Source organism: Poecilia formosa, unplaced genomic scaffold (genome assembly GCF_000485575.1).
Source record: "Poecilia formosa unplaced genomic scaffold, Poecilia_formosa-5.1.2 Scaffold2, whole genome shotgun sequence".
NCBI lineage: Eukaryota > Metazoa > Chordata > Actinopteri > Cyprinodontiformes > Poeciliidae > Poecilia > Poecilia formosa.
In genome coordinates this window covers 1981180-1999676 of record NW_006799941.1, presented here as the reverse complement: position 1 = coordinate 1999676, position 18497 = coordinate 1981180, and the positions used below count along the sequence as shown (strand labels likewise).

General features: G+C 38.2%; 1 protein-coding gene across 1 annotated transcript; it reads right to left on the bottom strand.

Moving 5' to 3' along the window:
• Nucleotides 1–12292: 12292 nt before the first annotated feature.
• Nucleotides 12293–17441, bottom strand: alas1 (aminolevulinate, delta-, synthase 1). Its single transcript, XM_007549197.2, has 11 exons — nucleotides 17259–17441; nucleotides 15805–16039; nucleotides 15487–15669; nucleotides 15235–15375; nucleotides 14932–15151; nucleotides 14249–14433; nucleotides 13983–14162; nucleotides 13726–13890; nucleotides 13023–13291; nucleotides 12744–12906; nucleotides 12293–12620 (listed from the first exon to the last, which is right to left on the bottom strand). The coding sequence occupies exons 2-11, from the start codon at nucleotides 16007–16009 to the stop codon at nucleotides 12460–12462; spliced, it is 1872 nt and encodes a 623-aa protein (XP_007549259.1). The 5' UTR covers nucleotides 16010–16039; nucleotides 17259–17441; the 3' UTR covers nucleotides 12293–12459.
• Nucleotides 17442–18497: the final 1056 nt, after the last annotated feature.

Sequence of the window (18497 nt, the reverse complement as noted above, 5' to 3'; positions counted from 1 at the left end):
AAAAAAAAATGCAATTCTGTCAGTGACTTTCTTCTGATGATATTCGTCACTCACAATCTTTATTTTCTTCCAAGAACACCAACAGCAAGAGGTTAATAAGTCATAGCACGTCTGAAGTCAGACTATGAACATCTTGATCTAGTGATTCATTGCTAAAATTGATTGCAATCATGCTTAAATTTCTAAAGAATACTTTCGTTCAGGTTTTTCCTTCTTCACTCACAGACGAGGTCACCAGTTGATCACTGGGATCGATGTGAATTGCATTAATGCACAGAAAAACAAATCAAAAAGAAATAAAACTAAGGTAAATGACCAAACAAATGGATCAAATGACAGGATCCAAACTTGCGCCCTTTCCAGTGAGCATCGATTTTATTTTGTTCACTTTCACGTTGCCATGAAACACATAGCTCAGCCTGTAATAATTAAGGATTTGTGATTTCACAATACCTTTGTTAGAAAGATATGACACATACTAACCCATACATTACATTTTAATGGCTGGTGAAACAAATGTTTACATCGAACATATAGGTTCACACATCTTCTTTGGTCCACTTTTCTGGGACTGGGTTGCACCATGTTTGGACTTTACATGGTCCAATTAAGCTATATAAATATTTGTTATAAAGCTTTTAAAATATACCAGAAAGATTTCTCTGAGATTGTGGTTCATAATGGCATGATAGCACTCTGCAGTTGTTGCAGATGTGTTGACATCCATGATGTAAATCTCCCATTTCATCTTAATCCATCAGAACGAGGTGTTCTGATGGATTGAGGTCTGGTGACAGTGGAAGCCGCTGGAGGACACTGAGTACAGTGAACTCATTGCCACGATCAAGTTACAAAAAGATTACAGCATTGTGGTATTGTGTTCTGCTGGAAGAAGTGCACCGTGGTCACCAAACAATGGACCCGGTCCGAAACAATGAATGCTGGAATAAAATAGCTTCCCACTGAATTACAACCTGATAGAAGACAGGAAGGATCCATTCTTTCCTTTGTTTTTATACCTAATGCTAATTCAATTCAATTTAAATGTATTTCAATAATACTTTCTTAATCCTGTAGGGGTAATTGGATGTTGTTGTGAATTAAACTATATTTACAATTGATTTACAGTTGTTGAGAGACAAGCTTCTTTTTCCATTTTCTTGTTTATTTTAAATTCCACATTTCAATTATTCCTCTTTTATACCCCTTTTGGTTTTTTATTGTAACCATTTTGTGTTGGATGCATTGTGTAAATTAGAAGGATTACTACAGACGGTTACCTTACCACAGAGGGTAATGTCATGTGAGGTCAGTAACGAGATAAATGGATTCTATGGGATCTGACACAACACTACACACAGCTATTAAAAGCCAATACAAAAATTGCAAACATCTGAATGATTACCACCTGACATATGCAAGAGGACTGTGTGAAAGCAGCATATGTTAGAAGGAGACCTGATCTGAAACACTTACAGAGTTTGGATTTCACAGACTGGCTGATAATCAGATCTGCTCAAACCCTAATCCTAAAGAGGGAAGACAGTTGGCTGACTCCCAGAGAGAGGACATCCATCAAACCTCATGAAAAGCAGACAGTGATGCTACAAGACAGGTCTGTCCCTCTTATGCAGAGTGCTGCATGCACATCTTTAACCAAGAGAAACAAATGTCATCTCAGGGGGAAAAAGCAGAGATTAAACATATCCAGGAAATGCTCAAAAACTTAAACTGGGATTTGGAGGGACAAGTTAAAGATGTCAGACAATATTGTAGAGTAAAACTGAAAGTGTTGCTTTTTTCCCCTGATGATATGATATGTAACAGGACAGAGAACATTTAGCACAAATGTGTTGAAAATCTAATCGAGTAACTGTAGATTAATTTGTTTTCAAACTGGAACAAACGATATTGTGAAATGTGAGTCTAAAGCCCTTATGCAGGACCTTTTGATCTCTAAGCTAGTACATCTATCACCAGCCCATTACCATCTGTCAACGGAGGAGCCCCAGAGGTTTTTCAGGCTATCTAATCACTCTCCATATTCAGCCTCCTGTTTATTAGTGACACACCCGACAAGATGACAGGACTCTGACCTTTACCAGAAGGCAGAGATGGACAGAGTGAAAAGGACAGGTGAGAGTGCATTCCCCTGGGGTGCTCCTGTGATGCTGGCAATCTGAAAGATGTGGCTGAAATCTAGACTCATCATACCAGACATTGTTTATCCAGTGTATTACTGTCCAGATTTGGAGAGCCTTTGCAAATTCTGGATTCAGTTTTCTGTTTTTAGTCAACAGAAATGGACCTGGTGTGGTTTTTTTGTTGCTTTATCCTGTTTGCAGTACATTAGGCAATGGTTTTTCACCTATAATGGTTGCAATAAGTTTTCGTTTGGACTCCTGGTCAGCCATGCATTTCTTAAACACTCAGCCAAACCCATCTACACCAACATCCGTAGCTGCATTTCCATTACAAATGTGTGCAAAACTTAGTTGATGTTCTGCTAATGTCTAAAAAATACAATTTTGCAACTGCAGTGTTGCCATTAAATGAGAAATGCAAATAAAATCACACGTGCACTAAATTGTTCACGTGATAATTAATTTAAATTCATAGTAATGGCAGATGTAAACACTTCATATATTCATATTCATATTTCAATCACAGCACTGGTGCTCATTATCAGCCGCCAGATGCTGATGTCTTATGGAGACGTTGGAGCAACAAGCTCCTTATACTTGGGAGTGGCTATATCTGCAACATTTTAGGGAAATTGCAGTGAGCAATTTTACAGAAGAACTATGAATTCAACCCTTTCAAATGACAAACTGAACTTTTGACAAACTGTGTGATGCTGTAAGAGCTCTGATGGAGCCAGATGAACACTGTCCAAAGAGGCCAGTACCAACAAATAAGCTTGTTGCTGCTGTACACAAATCGGCGTGATGCAAAAAGTATTTCCATTGTAGTTTTGCAAAAAACACCAATTTATATACGGCTGAAAAAAGCACCTCATCCTAGCCCAAAACATCTTAATAAAAAAAAAAAGTCATCTCTTTTTGCAGAAAGTGTCATTTTTCCACTAAGCTAATTTATTTTTGTCATTCCAATTTGAGCAAATTTATTTAAATGGAAATGCAAGTCATGTCACGCTTCCTTAAATCTCCTTTTTTCTTACTTCTGATTAGTTTCAGCATCGGCAAGGAATTCCCCCCATCTAGCAGCTTGAATGCAACCGGGGCATGAAGCTGCCAGTGGGTGCATAATGTAGAGATCTTGCTTTATGAGTATAATCTGACACTGCATGAAGGCATGTGGCCTCTACTGACTCTGTGAAGCAGTCAAATGGAGTCATGCATGAAAGCTCCAAGGACCTGCTGTTATCAAGACCCTGACAACAGCAGTGAGATAGATAGATAAAGAGGTTGGTGTCACGGACAAACAAGAAACAGGACTGGATTCACAAAGTTAAGGTGAAATTTGTATCATAATAAACTCTAATTATGGGTTGCTTTCATTTAAGTCCATTTAAGTCATTAAGTCATTTTTTTTCTTTTTTTTAAATGAACTTCCTCTGTGTGTTTCAGCAGCCTAATTGGAAATATGTTGAACAGAAACATCTTTCTCTTCTAGTTGTGTCACGCAAGGATAGAAGACATGTCCATAAAATGATCTCATATTACATTTCAAAGAAAGCGTCTAATAAGAGATGTATTGTTTTCAAAACTCAGGTGCAATTCTGGACATTCCCTAAAAACTGACTGGAATGTTCAAGATCTGGAAAGTTGATGCAGTTTGAACCAGTTATCATATTGTGGCCGACAACCACTGAGACACACGATGACATGGATGTTGACAGAAATTTAATAAGAGACTTGGTTTAATATTATGAGGTGACGTCGGTGCATGTGTTTGTGTGTGTGTGTGTGTGTGTGTTACAAGGCCATCTGTATGAACATCTGTGGTGTGCTGTGGGCTATTTAACCAGTTTTCTTGCTAACTGCAGTGCTTTCCTTTGTAATAGGGAAGTGAGCTAGATACGATCAGATCATAGCTTCCAATCAGATTGGCTCTGTGGTTGAAGTCAGGGGGATGATCCCTAATGTGACTTCGAAGAAAAAATGGAATATTTACAGCTGAAAATATTCAAATTAAAACGACTCTCAAAAGACGAGTTGAGGGAGTTTCCTTTTTCTCACAGAGGTCCAGTTTGGTCTGAATAACTGTTGAATGGATTTAGCATTTGAAAGCCAAATTTGACGAATCTTTGACGAAGCTTTTAAGAAGGTTCAAACTCCGGAATGTGTAAATATGCCACATAATAAAAACAGAAACGGCATCAAATATTTTGGAATACTTTCTAACCTTTTAGGCTTCTTGTTCAAGGTGTTTTTATAAAGCTGGTTCTTAACTCATGAAAGTTCAGTTCTTCCAGCAAAATGGTTGCCATATCTGAGTCTTTCTGGGCAGCTACGAAGGGTGGATTTCTCAGAAAACTAATCTTGTTTAAAATGAAAGAGCAGAAGGCAGCAGACCTGCTGCTTGCTCAGAGTACCACCACTCCCTGTGCATCAAGGTTTCAAGTCCCATAAATCAACAACAAAGAGAGTTCAACTCTTAAAGGTCACACACCTCTTTAATGAGGCTCATTTCACAGTCAAACCTGTTTCTTTTTCTTTCAGTTTTAACTTTTTCACATAATTCCTCTGTAGCGCAGCTTGGCACACTTCCAAGTACCATCTCATTAGCTGGCGTGCAATTAGAGCATATTTGCATAGTTCAATAAGTTCTAGTAGAGGCAATCTCTACTAGAACCACAGGTGGCATTCCAGGTGAGCCATGTAGACAATGTGTAGTAAGAGAGCACACATGAGATGATATCATAAATACTAAATGTTTAATCAAGTACAAAAAGTAGTACAGTAAAACTGTATGTAGCAATTAAATGAAAAACAGAAAAAAAACAGCTATTATTTTGAATACTACAATAGTGGGAAGATCATGACAAATGGTCTGCAGTGGATCTAGTTGTTGTTTCAGTATTTAAAGAGTCAAGAGGAGATTATTAAAGCTTGAATACTGTGCTGTTAAAAGAGTTTGAATCCATCCTGACATGACCGTATGCTGATGTTGCCTTTTGTTTCCTGTTAGCAATCTTCCTTTTAAGCAAGGTGTTTCAAAACATTCATCTACTAGCAGTGATGTGTATCACAGTTCAGTCACACCAACTTGAAACATGAGAGTGATACAGTCCCTAACCGTCGGATTCACCCTGTTGGGCCACATCAAGTGAAAAATAAAGTCCTTGCCGGGTCACAGCTTATTGTCACTGTGACAAAACTGTCATGTTTGATCCCACTACTAAATAGTGCTAGGGTTTAGCATAAATAATAAAGATAAGTTATTTCTTAATCAAAAATATTTTACCACACACCACTGTTTGGACAGTGGGTTTCCATTTTCCGAACCAAAAAGTGAAAAAGTAGGAGGGTCATACATATGCATATTTTACCAAGTCATTTATTATAAAGCTTATGTAGCTTTTTGTCCAAGTCTTTTTTTGTCTATAGTTTTACAACATTTCTAAAATACACATGTTTCTCTTGGTCAGTTTTAGTATTTAGGTTAATTTCTGTCATTCTAAATGGGGCTCCCACCCCAAGTTTGGGTACTACTGCATTAGGAAGTGTAGCTTAATGCTTGCCTTTTTTTTTCCTTTTGAACTATTTTCTCAAAAACAAAAACATGAAATAAACCAAAGATTTTAGTTTCATGCATTTTAATGTATTACCATTGTACTTAAGTGTACAAAGTTTTGACAAAAGCATAAACAGACATGTCATTAGCAAATCCCAAGTATATTTCAGATACTCTCAATATATATCTATACTTTATTAATTGCTGGATTTTTGTTTGTGTATGTCTTGTTTTATTTTTGGTTCTTGTCTTGTTATTTATTAGTTTATGCTTATTCTCCAAAGTATTGTCTCAAGTATAACTTGAATATCTATGTATGGTGCTCATTGTTTTGTTAAAAATTAAAAAAATAAAAAATAATAAAAAATATATCTATACTTTTAATAAGATAATTCTTCCAGTCAGTATAATTTTGCTAGTATCCTGGTAATGCATAATCAACAATACATTCAAATTAATTTATCCGTCCCCAGGTACATCTGGGGTTTCACCATTGTTATTCCCCAACAAGCTTAAAACTAATGTGTGCTGCAAGATTGATAACTGCTTGCACAGCACACAAGGTCATAGTTCATATATGTTTACGTAATAGAAATTAATTAGAACCGACCATTCCTCTTGAAAGAGTGTTGCATTTATCATGGGACTATTTTAGCCACTTCCTGAAATAAACGTCAAGGGATGCAGAGGGATGGAGTCATAAGGGACCAGGGGAATGAGATTTAGCCATGGTAAGTAAAAGTTTAATATGATGACAACTGCTTTTTGTTCCTGTTTTGTGGCCAGCAGTAGAGTGCACATAGTGGACTAAAGAAATGTCAAGCCTGGACCCATATTAGAGCTGTATCATTTAATTTTTCCCCCTGTGCTCATAAGCGGTAGACTGTGTGTTTCTGGCATACTCTGTCACATTCCAGCCACTCAACTCTTAGCTTTTCAGTTAATATGTTTTTCCCCACTTTCTTTAATGGTACAATAATCACTGTGATATGTAGTTGGAATGGTCCAATCCAAATGGTTAATAAGTAAAAAGCATTTCCAAACAATGTTTTATTAAATAATTGAGAATATTTTAGTGTTTCAGTAATCAATGTAATGTTTTGTTTGATGCATATCAATGTTTGTTGTTTAATGTAACTTTTACAAGTTTTCACCAAGTCAAACAACAAAGAAAAGGAAAAATAAATACCATTCTTCTCTTTTGCAAGAACAAGCACACAAAAAATGCTGTAATGTCGTCTTTAATACAGTCAGCTTTAATGCATGTCAGTAAATATGACATGCATGTATTACTTTAGTTGCTTTACGTTAACCGGTACAAAAACAAAAAACACAAAAAAGAAAATGCAACTCAAAGTACCTTAAAATATCTAATCTTGTGGGAGTGCTGCACTTCAGCCCTGTGAAGTAGTGAAGCCAACATGTATGCATACAGTCAGACCGCTGCCAAAGCAAATCAGTGCTGGTTGATCATTTTTTATGCTTATTGCAATTGCTGCTGATTAAACAAATAAAAAGTCAGCAAAGGTTCTGAATGTAAAGTATTCTAGATGTGACGCATATTGTTTAGGCACATAAAAACCCTGGCTGTTTCAGTGAATTGAGGCAATAAATCATGAACATATGAATGAGAATTCATTAGGATAAAAGCCACTTTGAACATTTTGTGCATCTGGCACAAAAGAAGAACGTTTGTAGTTCTCTTCAAACTCCAAGGAGCATTTAAGTTTTGAAAAGTATTCACCGGACAAACTTCTGAAGTGTTGCTCTTTTACACTAAAACAGATCTGCCCAGTCCTTTGGTGTGCAAACTGAATCCTTTAACAACATGTGTGAGCTCTCTCTTCATTGCTCTGTACTTTTGTCTGGATCACGAGAGCTGGCAGCTGTGCAGGATTGAGTAGCCATGGAAATTCAGCCACTCTGCTTAGATCTCACACGATGTAAACAAATTGCTCCCAGTGAAATGTCTTTCACAAGATTTTCCCACACGAGGACAAAAATGTCTGTCATTTTAATGAAGCACCAAGACAAAAAAAAATGAGTGAGCCTTCACAAAGCCAGCACTAATCAAAGATAAAATGTCCTGCAATGGTGTCGACTTGACAAACGTCCACAGTATAGTTTGGCTTAACATTATATCGTAATGTGTATTTATTTTGTATATTTTTTTAATGCGAGTTTCTCTTTTTGTTCTGCTTAAGTTTTCTCAAAGAGTCCCTTGTTAGTGTCATCTAGGAATTCTTTTGAAGATCACATGAAAACTTTGACGAATGGATTTTGAAATGCAGCCACAGACAAGCATGAGTTCATTCTGATTTGTCTGTGTGTTAATATAAATAGATGAGTGTATCAGTAAAACTTGTTTCTCAATCACAAGAAGAAAGTAAAAATTGTGATTAATCGTAGGATTCACTCATTGTCTGGATGAGTATTCCCGTACACTCAGTTACGCTGGCATTTGAAAGTTTATGTGGTTTTCTTTTATGATTCAGAATCCACAAAATATGCATGGTGGATATTGATGTTATGCAATGTTGTGTTTTTCTTGGTTTAGGGTAGAAAACACAGTACTTAGAATGTACCAAATAATTGATTGACTGCTGTTTTGTTTTGTTTTTTCATTAGAATATTTTCAGGTAAATAAATATAAAAATGCAACATACGTTGCCTTTTGTACTGCTTGTTCTATGTGAGATTTTCATAAACTTACCCTAAATGAACACATTTTATATTGTCTCTGATGCCTGGAAATTGAGTTGACAGTAATGACTGTAATGAGACTGTCATATAGAAACAGACTGCAGTCAGAAGCCTCTTCTGACATGTTGCAAGACTTACTGCCACAAAACATCCTTCCTGCCCACAGCATCACGATCCACAAGGACTCTGAAGATAAAGCACGTAATTTCCCTTCGGGGATAAATAACGTAGTTTTTAATTAAATTGAAATAGAAAACCGTCAACCACCTCGTTCAATAGGCATGTGATTTAACTCAAGACATTCATGTGTCCTCACATGGAGAAAAATCCCAAATATTTTGGTATATTTTGTTTTAGTTTTGCTTTTTCAACTCCTTTTTTAAACAGTAACTTCCCTCCTTCAACCCAGTCTTTCAGTTTTGAAATGCATTTCATCACATTGTGTGTCTTAACCTTTTTAGGTGTGAAATCATTTGTCAAATCTTGCAGCTTTGGTTCCCAAAGTCGCTTTTTGGTCACAATTGATTAATGTATAATTAGAAGTATAAATTATTAAGGACAATTGTCAAATTCCATCAGGTTATAAAATGCAGGATACATTTTTATGTACAATTCCCAGAAAAATGCATTTTCTTGAGATTCTATGCAAGGCAATAAGGAAAAGCAGTTGTATAGTAAAAGGAAAAAACAATAATACATGGTTTTCCATGTAGAAAATATTGAATGTGAAAAAAGTGAAAAGTGGTGTGCATTTGTGTCCACCTGCTTTACACTGATGTATCATGATGAAATCCATTTACATCAATTTCCCCAAGATGCCAGGTAGCGGTGTAATGTAATTTAATTAAACATGAAAGTCTTAAAATGCACAATGGTTTTGACTGAAGTGAAAGATGGATGTATTTACTCCTGGTGGCTGATTTCAGATGCACATCACCACTTTCAGATATTGTTTTTTTCCATTCGCAACTATGCACTATTTTCTGCCAGTCTCTCTCATGACATCCTAATAAAAACACTCTGAAATGTACTTGTAAATGTGAACAAGTACTAGAGTAAACAAATCATTCTGCAAGGCACTGTACATATATGCTGCCACTGCATTTGTTCAGCTTTTGCTTGCAGTCATTGCACGACTCACCTCAGAAGTGGAAATATTTACATATTGCAATGGAAAACCTCAGTTCTTGTAACAACCAAAGGCAATTCTCACTTCCATTTTCAGAGAACTTCTGCCTTTTTCTCAGGCAGCTGTGACATTTACTGAGCCCAACAAGAGGGAACACATGTTGGCTGTGTGCTGGTGTGTTGTGGTGATGATGAGCTGTGATAAAAGCTCTGCAAACTATACTGACAAATTTGTTTTAAAGAGGAATCAGTGAGGTTTACAAAGTGGTGCAGTAGTTTGAGGTTTTGCGTGGTTGTGTTTATCATTATCAGCATGATCTTTGTGGATTTGCGCCTTCCAAAACAAATTCATGTAATCTTTATCTGAGTTTACAGGTTAGTGGGTCACTGGGTCCTCCACTCAATGTTACGTTGCACACAGCAATATAAAACAATCTACTTTTTGAAGCTAAGATGTGCAAAGAACTGAAAAGGCTAAAAGAGGGACTCTTATTCAAATCATCTTTTCTAATTTTAAATAAAAAAAATTAAAAAAACCGGATATGATAGTGGCAAGTGCAGAATCTTTTGTTTGTCCTTTGCATAGCAGTGTTACCACTTTTTGTGTTAATGAGAGCCAAACAGGAAACGTGTCCATGTCCTACTTTTATTATGAACCAAACCCACAGCAGTGTAATGAAATAATAAGGCTGTTCCATCGGCAGTGAGACAGAGATTCAGCTTTTCAGTGAGCTGAGCCAAGCTCATTATGGTGACCTATTTCTCACAAAGTATTAGATTCCACTTAACGTATGTGGCTAAACATCACATATCTGCCCTTTTGCTGCTATAGAAGACTGTGGTTTCAGATGAAACACTTGATTAAGCAAATAGAAAAGCTCCACTAAGGAAGTATTAAGTATTTTCTATGATAGTGACAAAAAATGCTATGTCTGCATTCATTAAATCAAATCATCTTAGCTTGTGAGTTTAGCACTAACTTAAATCAAATGGCAGTTTGCAAGACCAAAAGCTCCCAATATATTCACTTCTGGTTTTAATTCAGATCAGATTATTACAGCTGATTGCAATATAATCCAAATTTACAGCCAAAATCAGATTCAGTTGTACTCTTTTCCCTGAAAGCTCCTGCCCTTAACATACAGGTGAACTGTAGTTTTAAACTTTAGAGCTGGCACCTCTTTGATGAGCCATGAGCCTCTTAAGTCCTTGTTAAGAGGCTCATGGCACATCATCAGCATCGACTAAATAAAGGTTTCTGTGTTTCTCACAGATCCTAACAGCATGCACACCATTCTTATTTTTTCCTCATCACTGAATATGGAGGTACTTCCATGTTGAGGTCATCTAAGAAATTTACAAAAAAAACGCTTGACTCTGATTTTCAAAACCGTTCACACATTGATTCATGTAATCAAAACATCCCATAAGTTGGCTAAGGTACTTAAACAACTTACAGGTGGCTAAAATCACTCCTAAGCAGCTCATGTCTTAACCGCAGCTTATAAGGAAGTTAATCAGAAAAGATTAACCCTTTCAGGGTAAATGCGGCTGCATTGTCTGAAACCAGAATTTGCTGTGCATCGCTGGAGGTTGGGGAGCATCTATGACCAATAGATTTAAAGTATTGCCACAGATTCTCAATTCAATTCAGGTCTGGACTTTAACTGGACCAATGCAACACTTCATTCAACAGTAGTTCTGGCTGTATGTTTAAAGTTGTTTCAGTGCTGGAAGGTGAACCTCTCTCCCAGTCTGATGGCTTTTGTGTTTACTCAGTCAGGTTTTACAGGAACCCCGTGTTTAGCTCTGTATCTCTTACCAAAACCCCCCAGCATGATGCTGCAACCACTATATTTTACTGCATGGACGGTGTGCTCAGGGTTGGTTTTGGAGCTCTTCAAAGTTTTGTACTGATTCTCCGACTGAGGTGTAGCTCTCTGCAGCTTTTCTAGAGCTACCATAGATACCACCACTTGGCTGCTTCGCTGATTATCGCTCTTCCAACAAACCCTGCTCAGAGTCCATTCACACCCTCATGCCAGTCCTCTCTACTGTCTTCATGATGCTTGCATTTGTACAGAGATTAAATCACTTATTTTTTATAATAAATGTATTAATGCAACTGGTAGCACTAGATATTTAAGGTGTCAGATTAAAATGGGTTTGAAAACATTTTGCACTCTGCAGGTTTCTTTTTTTCAAAAATCCATTTGCAAGGTTCTGTAACTTCTGGGTCACAAGCATCAGCTACCACTATTAAGCCACTTAGGTGTCTTACAGCAGAACAAATTTACTTACAGGTATAAAAAAAAAGTAACCTGAACTTGAACCTAATGATGATATAAAGTTGGCAAACTATGATCTGATAGGATGACTATAAGTTTATGTTGTTGTGGTTATTTAGGAACTAATTTCCATACCTCCTAAGTCGTACTAAAACATTCTCAGCCTCCACTTGTTTATAAAGTCCTTTAGCGCCAGGCTCTTGTAGTTTCGCAAACTGATGTCAGCACAATTATTTACCTGCAAAACTAAAATTTTATTTAAACTGTTTAATCTCCAGTAATCACCAATTTTTCTCCATTTTACAGAACCCAAACTGAGTATTAATGTTTAATACATTAAGTTCAGTTTCAAGCATACACTTAATTTGTAGTCTCTGTTTAAGAGCATTGACCCACTTTTTCCCCTGCGTTTCAGTTGCACTACTGGTTATTCAAAAATTGCTAAAACAAGCACACATAAAAACACAGTGAAACAGTTTTCCTTTTACGTTTTATTTGAAGCTTATAGAACATCTGAAGATAGAATATCTTAAATATTACATATAATAAGACGTATATCAAAGATAATTAATACATTCTATGACAGAGACAGAGGAATGAGTGTTTATGTGCCAGTTTAAGCTAGCAGTGGTGTGTAGTGTTATGCGCAGGCTGAGATGGGGTGACTGAGGCCGCTGAAGTACGACTTCTCTCGTTCGCTCATCAGCTCAAAGTGCAGCGGCTGCTGGCAGAAGTTGCATTCTGCCGATGAGTGGGGCTTCAGCCCGAGGCCTGACTCCTTCCACGTCTGCACCAGCTTCTCTGAAAACAAAACAAAAAACAACAAGCGAAGCGTCAATAAGGGCTGGAATGTAAATATGCAGCCTGTTACAGTTGAACTGAGTCAACTACTCAATCTTAGCAATGCGTGTTTTACCATCTTACCAACAAAGTATTTCATCATCTCTGGGGTGTGGTGAGGGGTTGGGGCAATGCGCAGAAGCTCCTCCCCTCTTGCAACAGTGGGGTAGTTGATGGCCTGCACATAGATGTTGTGGCGATTCATCATGATGTCACACACCTCTGTGTTTTTCTCAGCGTTTGCCACCTGAGATCAGAAAGTCACACAAGATGATTAAAGAGCAGTCATCAGGGGTGTCTTACGTGGGGCTTAAAGCTAATCAGGCTGTCTGTACTTAAAGTGTGAACTAAATCGTAGATTACCCGAATGGGGATAATGTGGCTAGGGCAGTGCACAACAGGCAGCCCTGCGTCCATCAGCATCTGTCTGAGCAGCTGCACGTTGCGCTGGTGTTTACGCCTCAGCATGCGCCCTTCTTCCCCTTTGAGGGTCTGGATCGACTGCCGGGCCCCAGCCAGAAGCATCGGGGGCAGGGAGGTGGTGAAGATGAAACCGGCTGCGTAGGAGCGCACGGTGTCCACGAGGGCAGAGGTGCTGGCGATGTAGCCCCCGACACATCCGAAAGCTTTCCCTGGAAAACAAAATGGCCAGTAATTTTACAAATGCTTCCAGGACTTAGAATCAAGACAAAAACATTCGTAAAACCAACAAGCTTCCTGAAGCAGCAGACGCACAGAGGAGCAGAGATGATGGGTCAAGCTCGACAGTGACACAGTAACTCAATAAGAGTGCAGTGAGAGAGCACACAGTTGCCTAGCAACAACAGAGCTACTCATGCTCCTTCAAGCACACAGGCATATTGGATGGCACTACTGAGGCTTAATCCTCAGACGAGCACAAACACAAAGAGCAGGATGAGTCATGCAAACTGGGAACAGTTGTTTTAGTTTAGAAATATAGCCCTGCATAAAAACAGAAGTAGCTCAAAAGTATCCGAAAAGGAATTGAAAACCCAAATATCCTATTAAAAATAACTACTTTGTTTAGTAGACATTGCGTGCTGACCTAGAGTTCCTGAAATGATATCCATCTTGTGCATTACGCCATCCCTGTCTCCGATTCCTCCTCCTCTGGCCCCGTACAGACCCACAGCGTGAACCTCGTCAACGAAGGTGATGGCGCCAAACTCATGAGCCAGGTCGCACATCTCCTCCAGGGGGCACACGGCACCTGTTCCAGAGAACGCAGCACAACACAGGTCACAATGCAGCACTTCGAAATACATTTGGTAGGAGTTGCCAGACAAGTAGATGAAAACTGACCATCCATGGAGTGGACAGTCTCAAACGCCACAATTTTGGGCTTGGTGGGGTCTCCTTTCTCCAGCAGCTCTCTGAGGTGAGCCAAGTCGTTGTGGCGGAAAATAAACTTCTTAGCGCCGCTGTTCCGGATGCCCTGGATCATTGACGCGTGGTTGCCTGCATCCGAGTAAATCTCACAACCTGATGTTGTGAGGAAAGATGGTTAGTGAAAAGTTACATTAAAAGCCTAGATAATTTTGCATTTTCCCCCCCCAAAAAAAACATACCAGGAAGCATCTTGGCAAGGGTGAAAAGTGTGGAGTCATTGGCAACAAAGCAGGAGGTGAAGAGAAGAGCGGCATCCTTGCTGTGGAGGTCAGCCAGCTCTTGTTCCAGCTCCACGTGGAATTTGCTGGTCCCAGATATGTTTCTGGTTCCCCCCGCCCCTGACCCGTGCTTTTGTAAAGTGTCCCTGAAAGAAGAACACAAGAGCAAGGGAAAGTGTGATAATTTTGTCTGGCTTTCTAAAACAGTACCGCAATAACAGTCCACACCCGTTTCTTAGGTAGAAGCTTAAGTAGGTGTAAAATTACAATGACTGAACAAGAAGTATTATAACTGTACTGCAGCATGTGTCAAAGTATGAAAGCAAGGGCAGGCTGAAACAAGTTGAAAGGAAAATCACACTTCTCATCTGAACTCTGACCAGCTACTTCCACTGAACCAGAGACCCGGCAGCGCTCCTGGGTGTCTGGTCCTATCTAATCATCATGTCGTGTCTCTAAGCAGTTCTAGTTCTTTCTGTCTGACCTCAGCTCTTACACTGGGGCAAAAGCCACAGAGCAATCAGAGGCAAACGGGCACCATATGCAAATATTTTCTTTATTACATAACAAACCTTGAACCTAGAAAGTAGAGCAAATGTTAGAATTTGAAGGCTACACCTCCAAGCTCGTTGTCTTTGACTCACATGATGGACTTTACGACTCGAGGGTGTCGACTCATGCCCAGGTAGTCGTTGCTGCACCAGACGGACACTTCCCGCTTATCCTCCAGCGAGCCTGTGAAGTCGTCCGCCATCGGAAATTCAGTGGCCAGGCGGTTGACGGTCTTAAACACCCGGTAGGTGTGGTCATTCTTCTTCTCCTCTATCTTCTTCTCAAAAAAGTCATCGTACTGGAAGCGGGACACTGCAACAAACCAGGAAGTTAAGACTTGCATGATATGTTGCAGAAGTAAATGATGCAAAGCTCAACAGTCAAATGAAACCTACTTCTGCCAAGGAGGTTGTCCTGCAGCAGGTGGGTGACCCTCTTGGGACGCTGCTTCAGGAGAGTTTTCATCAAATTACCTTGCTCTCCCACTTTACTGGTGATGGTCAAGGATGGCTGTTTCAGCTTGGCAGGTGAAATCTCTAAAATAGGTGAAAAGGACAAAAAGAACAAAAAAAACCAAAAAAACAGCATTAGACACAGCACAGCAGACAGAGTTAAAATTTCTTAAATTTAACATTTAAGAAGCTCACCTTTCTGAACAGTGCGCACTTCCTCAACATCCTCCTGGAACTCCATGGTAACCTGGCGGACCACACCGCTGTTCTTCTGCTTCATCTCAGCAGCCAGAAAGGGGCATTTGGAAGCCACCGCCTGACCTGTAGTTGGCACAGGATGACCAGCAGGCAACTTGGACTCTACTCCCACTACAGGGGCTGGAAAAAAAAAGGATACAACATTTGAAATGCATGGTTAAAACCAACAGATTACAACTGGCAAGCTAACTCATTCCAGCATCTGTAAGATTTATCTCATTATTAGGTGGCTTCTGTGCATTTATTCACGCTCACCTTCATTTCCAGTCTTGATTTCAGTCTTCTGATTGGAAGTAGAAGAGCACAGGGCCCGTGCCATTGATGGAGCCATAGGTTTTGAAGCCAGCTCCATCATGATGGGACATCTTTGAGCATACGTCACCATGGATTTCCTGGACTGCTGGAAAAAAGCCTGTGGCACGCATGCCAGAAAGGGACAGCGACGGACTATAACTTCCATTGTCGTCAACGATGATGAGCGTTTAGAGACCTAAAGGAGAGAGAAGAAATGTAACCAACACAGAATAAGATGCTGAAATTTCATGCGCTAAAAATTATCCATGAGGAAGAAATATTAAGTGAAGCCAAGTTAAATATCGAGGATCACTTGTTCTTAATAGAAGATTTCTCCTAGACAGTATAGTGCACATAAGACGCTGAAAATGCTAGGACATAACAAAAAATAAATCTTCAAGGATCTAAAAGTTTGATCAAATTACAAACATAATAAAAATGTATCTAAAAATAAATAAGAAAAAGACAACTAAATTTCTACTGATCACAAAATGTGGCTGCATGTTATAGAAACATTATGATCATGCATCATGTTCTGTGTTTTTTTTCTGTGGATCTTTTATCTTAAATTTAGGTCTGTGTCATCATAAGATTAATGTTTTTTAACAACACAGAGAATCATAATTTTAAACATACCAGACTGTCAAAAAAAAAACAAACAAAAAAACTCAAACATATCTAAAGAGGGTTTTGTCTCGTTTTTGACGTAAGTTCATTAATCATTACCAAACACGGCAACTAGGGTGTGATGACGATAATTTAATAAACAAAAGAGTTGGTTTTTGCGAAATCTCCGAAACTGATTCCCACCCAGAAGCTTTTTTCCAGATGACGTCGGTTTGTAGACATTCCCGGAAATACAACTCACCACGAAGTACCCCATTGTACTAGTGGAAGAGCTCAAAAAGGTGGAAGGACTTTGTAATAAAATGTTAATTGAACAAATAATATACAAACGTTTTATTTCCGGTTCTAATGTTATCATTTCAGACTTTTACCCTCTCAACCCCAGCTCAAGAAAAAACAATCACAACGCTTAAGATATTAAAACAACCACTGTGACGACCTGTGTAATTTTGATTTTAACTTGGGTGTTGTTTACTAAAGTGATCAAAATCTCATCAGCACACCATAGTAAAAATAATGTTAGCTAGCTATATATATATGTTATTTGGCAAACCTTAGACTTTTTTCGTAACAACTAAAACAGCTATTTCGACAAGCATCTGGTATTACAGTGTAGAAAATAAAATGAACGGTATATTTTGCACACAATGTGGAGATAATGTAAATATTAAAGCCTCTCCGTTGATCCTTGCCGGTTGACCTCCTAGCTTGACGCTAGCTGCTGCACTGCCATATTAAGCAACCAGAAGTAAAAATGTACCCGTTAAGAAAATACATTAAAAACTCACCTTTTAAAAATACAAACAGAGTAGCAAATTCCTCACGGGTGGAGTAGGGCGGAAGAAATCAATATAAATGTTAAATAAATATAATGCCTGGTCAGGATTACTTGTTGTTTATGTTAATGAAGAGATCGAGAGCGCCGCGTTATCCTGCACTGAGGACGAACGAAGAGGACGAGGACGAGCCGGGGTTTATAGAACTGTGAGGCATGGCTGAATCTCGCGATGTTTGCGTCATCTACGTCATTTAGGCAATGACATGTTTACGGTGCAAAGAGGTTTTAATCACGAGTAAGCTTTAGTTTTTATACCCCAGAGATTTAAGAATGTCAAGAAGCCGATCTTTGACTATAATGCATAAGTATTTAAAGCCACGATCAAAGACAACTTATAATCTATAAAGAAATCTTATGATCAGATAACTAATGGCAGAATTTTCTAGGTAAAATTCACACCATAATTCAAAGCTTTTTAAAAACCATTTTAAACTATTTTGTATTTAATCTAACAATTAAACAAACAAAAACTGATAAATGTCACATTTCCTATCTACTGTGGCATTTGCTGCTGTTTTTTTTGGTTACTTTTCCTTTGTTTCCCCTGCCTCCCAACTTATTTAAACGTGTGCTTATGTGTAATAATATATGATAATTTTGTAAAATATTAATATTTTTATATGAAACTAACATTTTTTTTTGCAATATTACAGTAAAACATTGTAAGCAGCTTTTTTTGCAATACTCAATTAGTATATTTTCAAAATTTAGTGCTATTAGAAATATTTAGGCTCTTAAAGATTCTGTCTGTTTATTCCCTTTTTGTCACTTTTACGTGTTTCAGATTTTAAAAATAATTATATGCTAAAATCAGTTTTCACATGACTATGTCATTTATTAGGCAAAATCTATCCAAGACAACCAATCCTAGTTCATATTGGAAAATAAATAATTTCCTTTTCTAATTCACTTTTTGTTAAAAAGTCTCAGTCTGTCCTGAGACTTCTCTTGTTGTACAAAGTCAAGTGTACTGCAACGCTGCCCCTCCCTAATCTTTTACTGACCACTGCCTATTGCCTGAGAAACAGCTTCTAAACTTTATCCTGAGTACAAGAAAGACACATTCAGCTGTTTGTCAGTATTTCTAATCGTCCTGCTAAAGAAATACCACTCATTTTTACTCAGAATGGTCATACTGTAAGATCATGGTCAGATGATAAAATAAATAATTTTTATGATGCACATTACA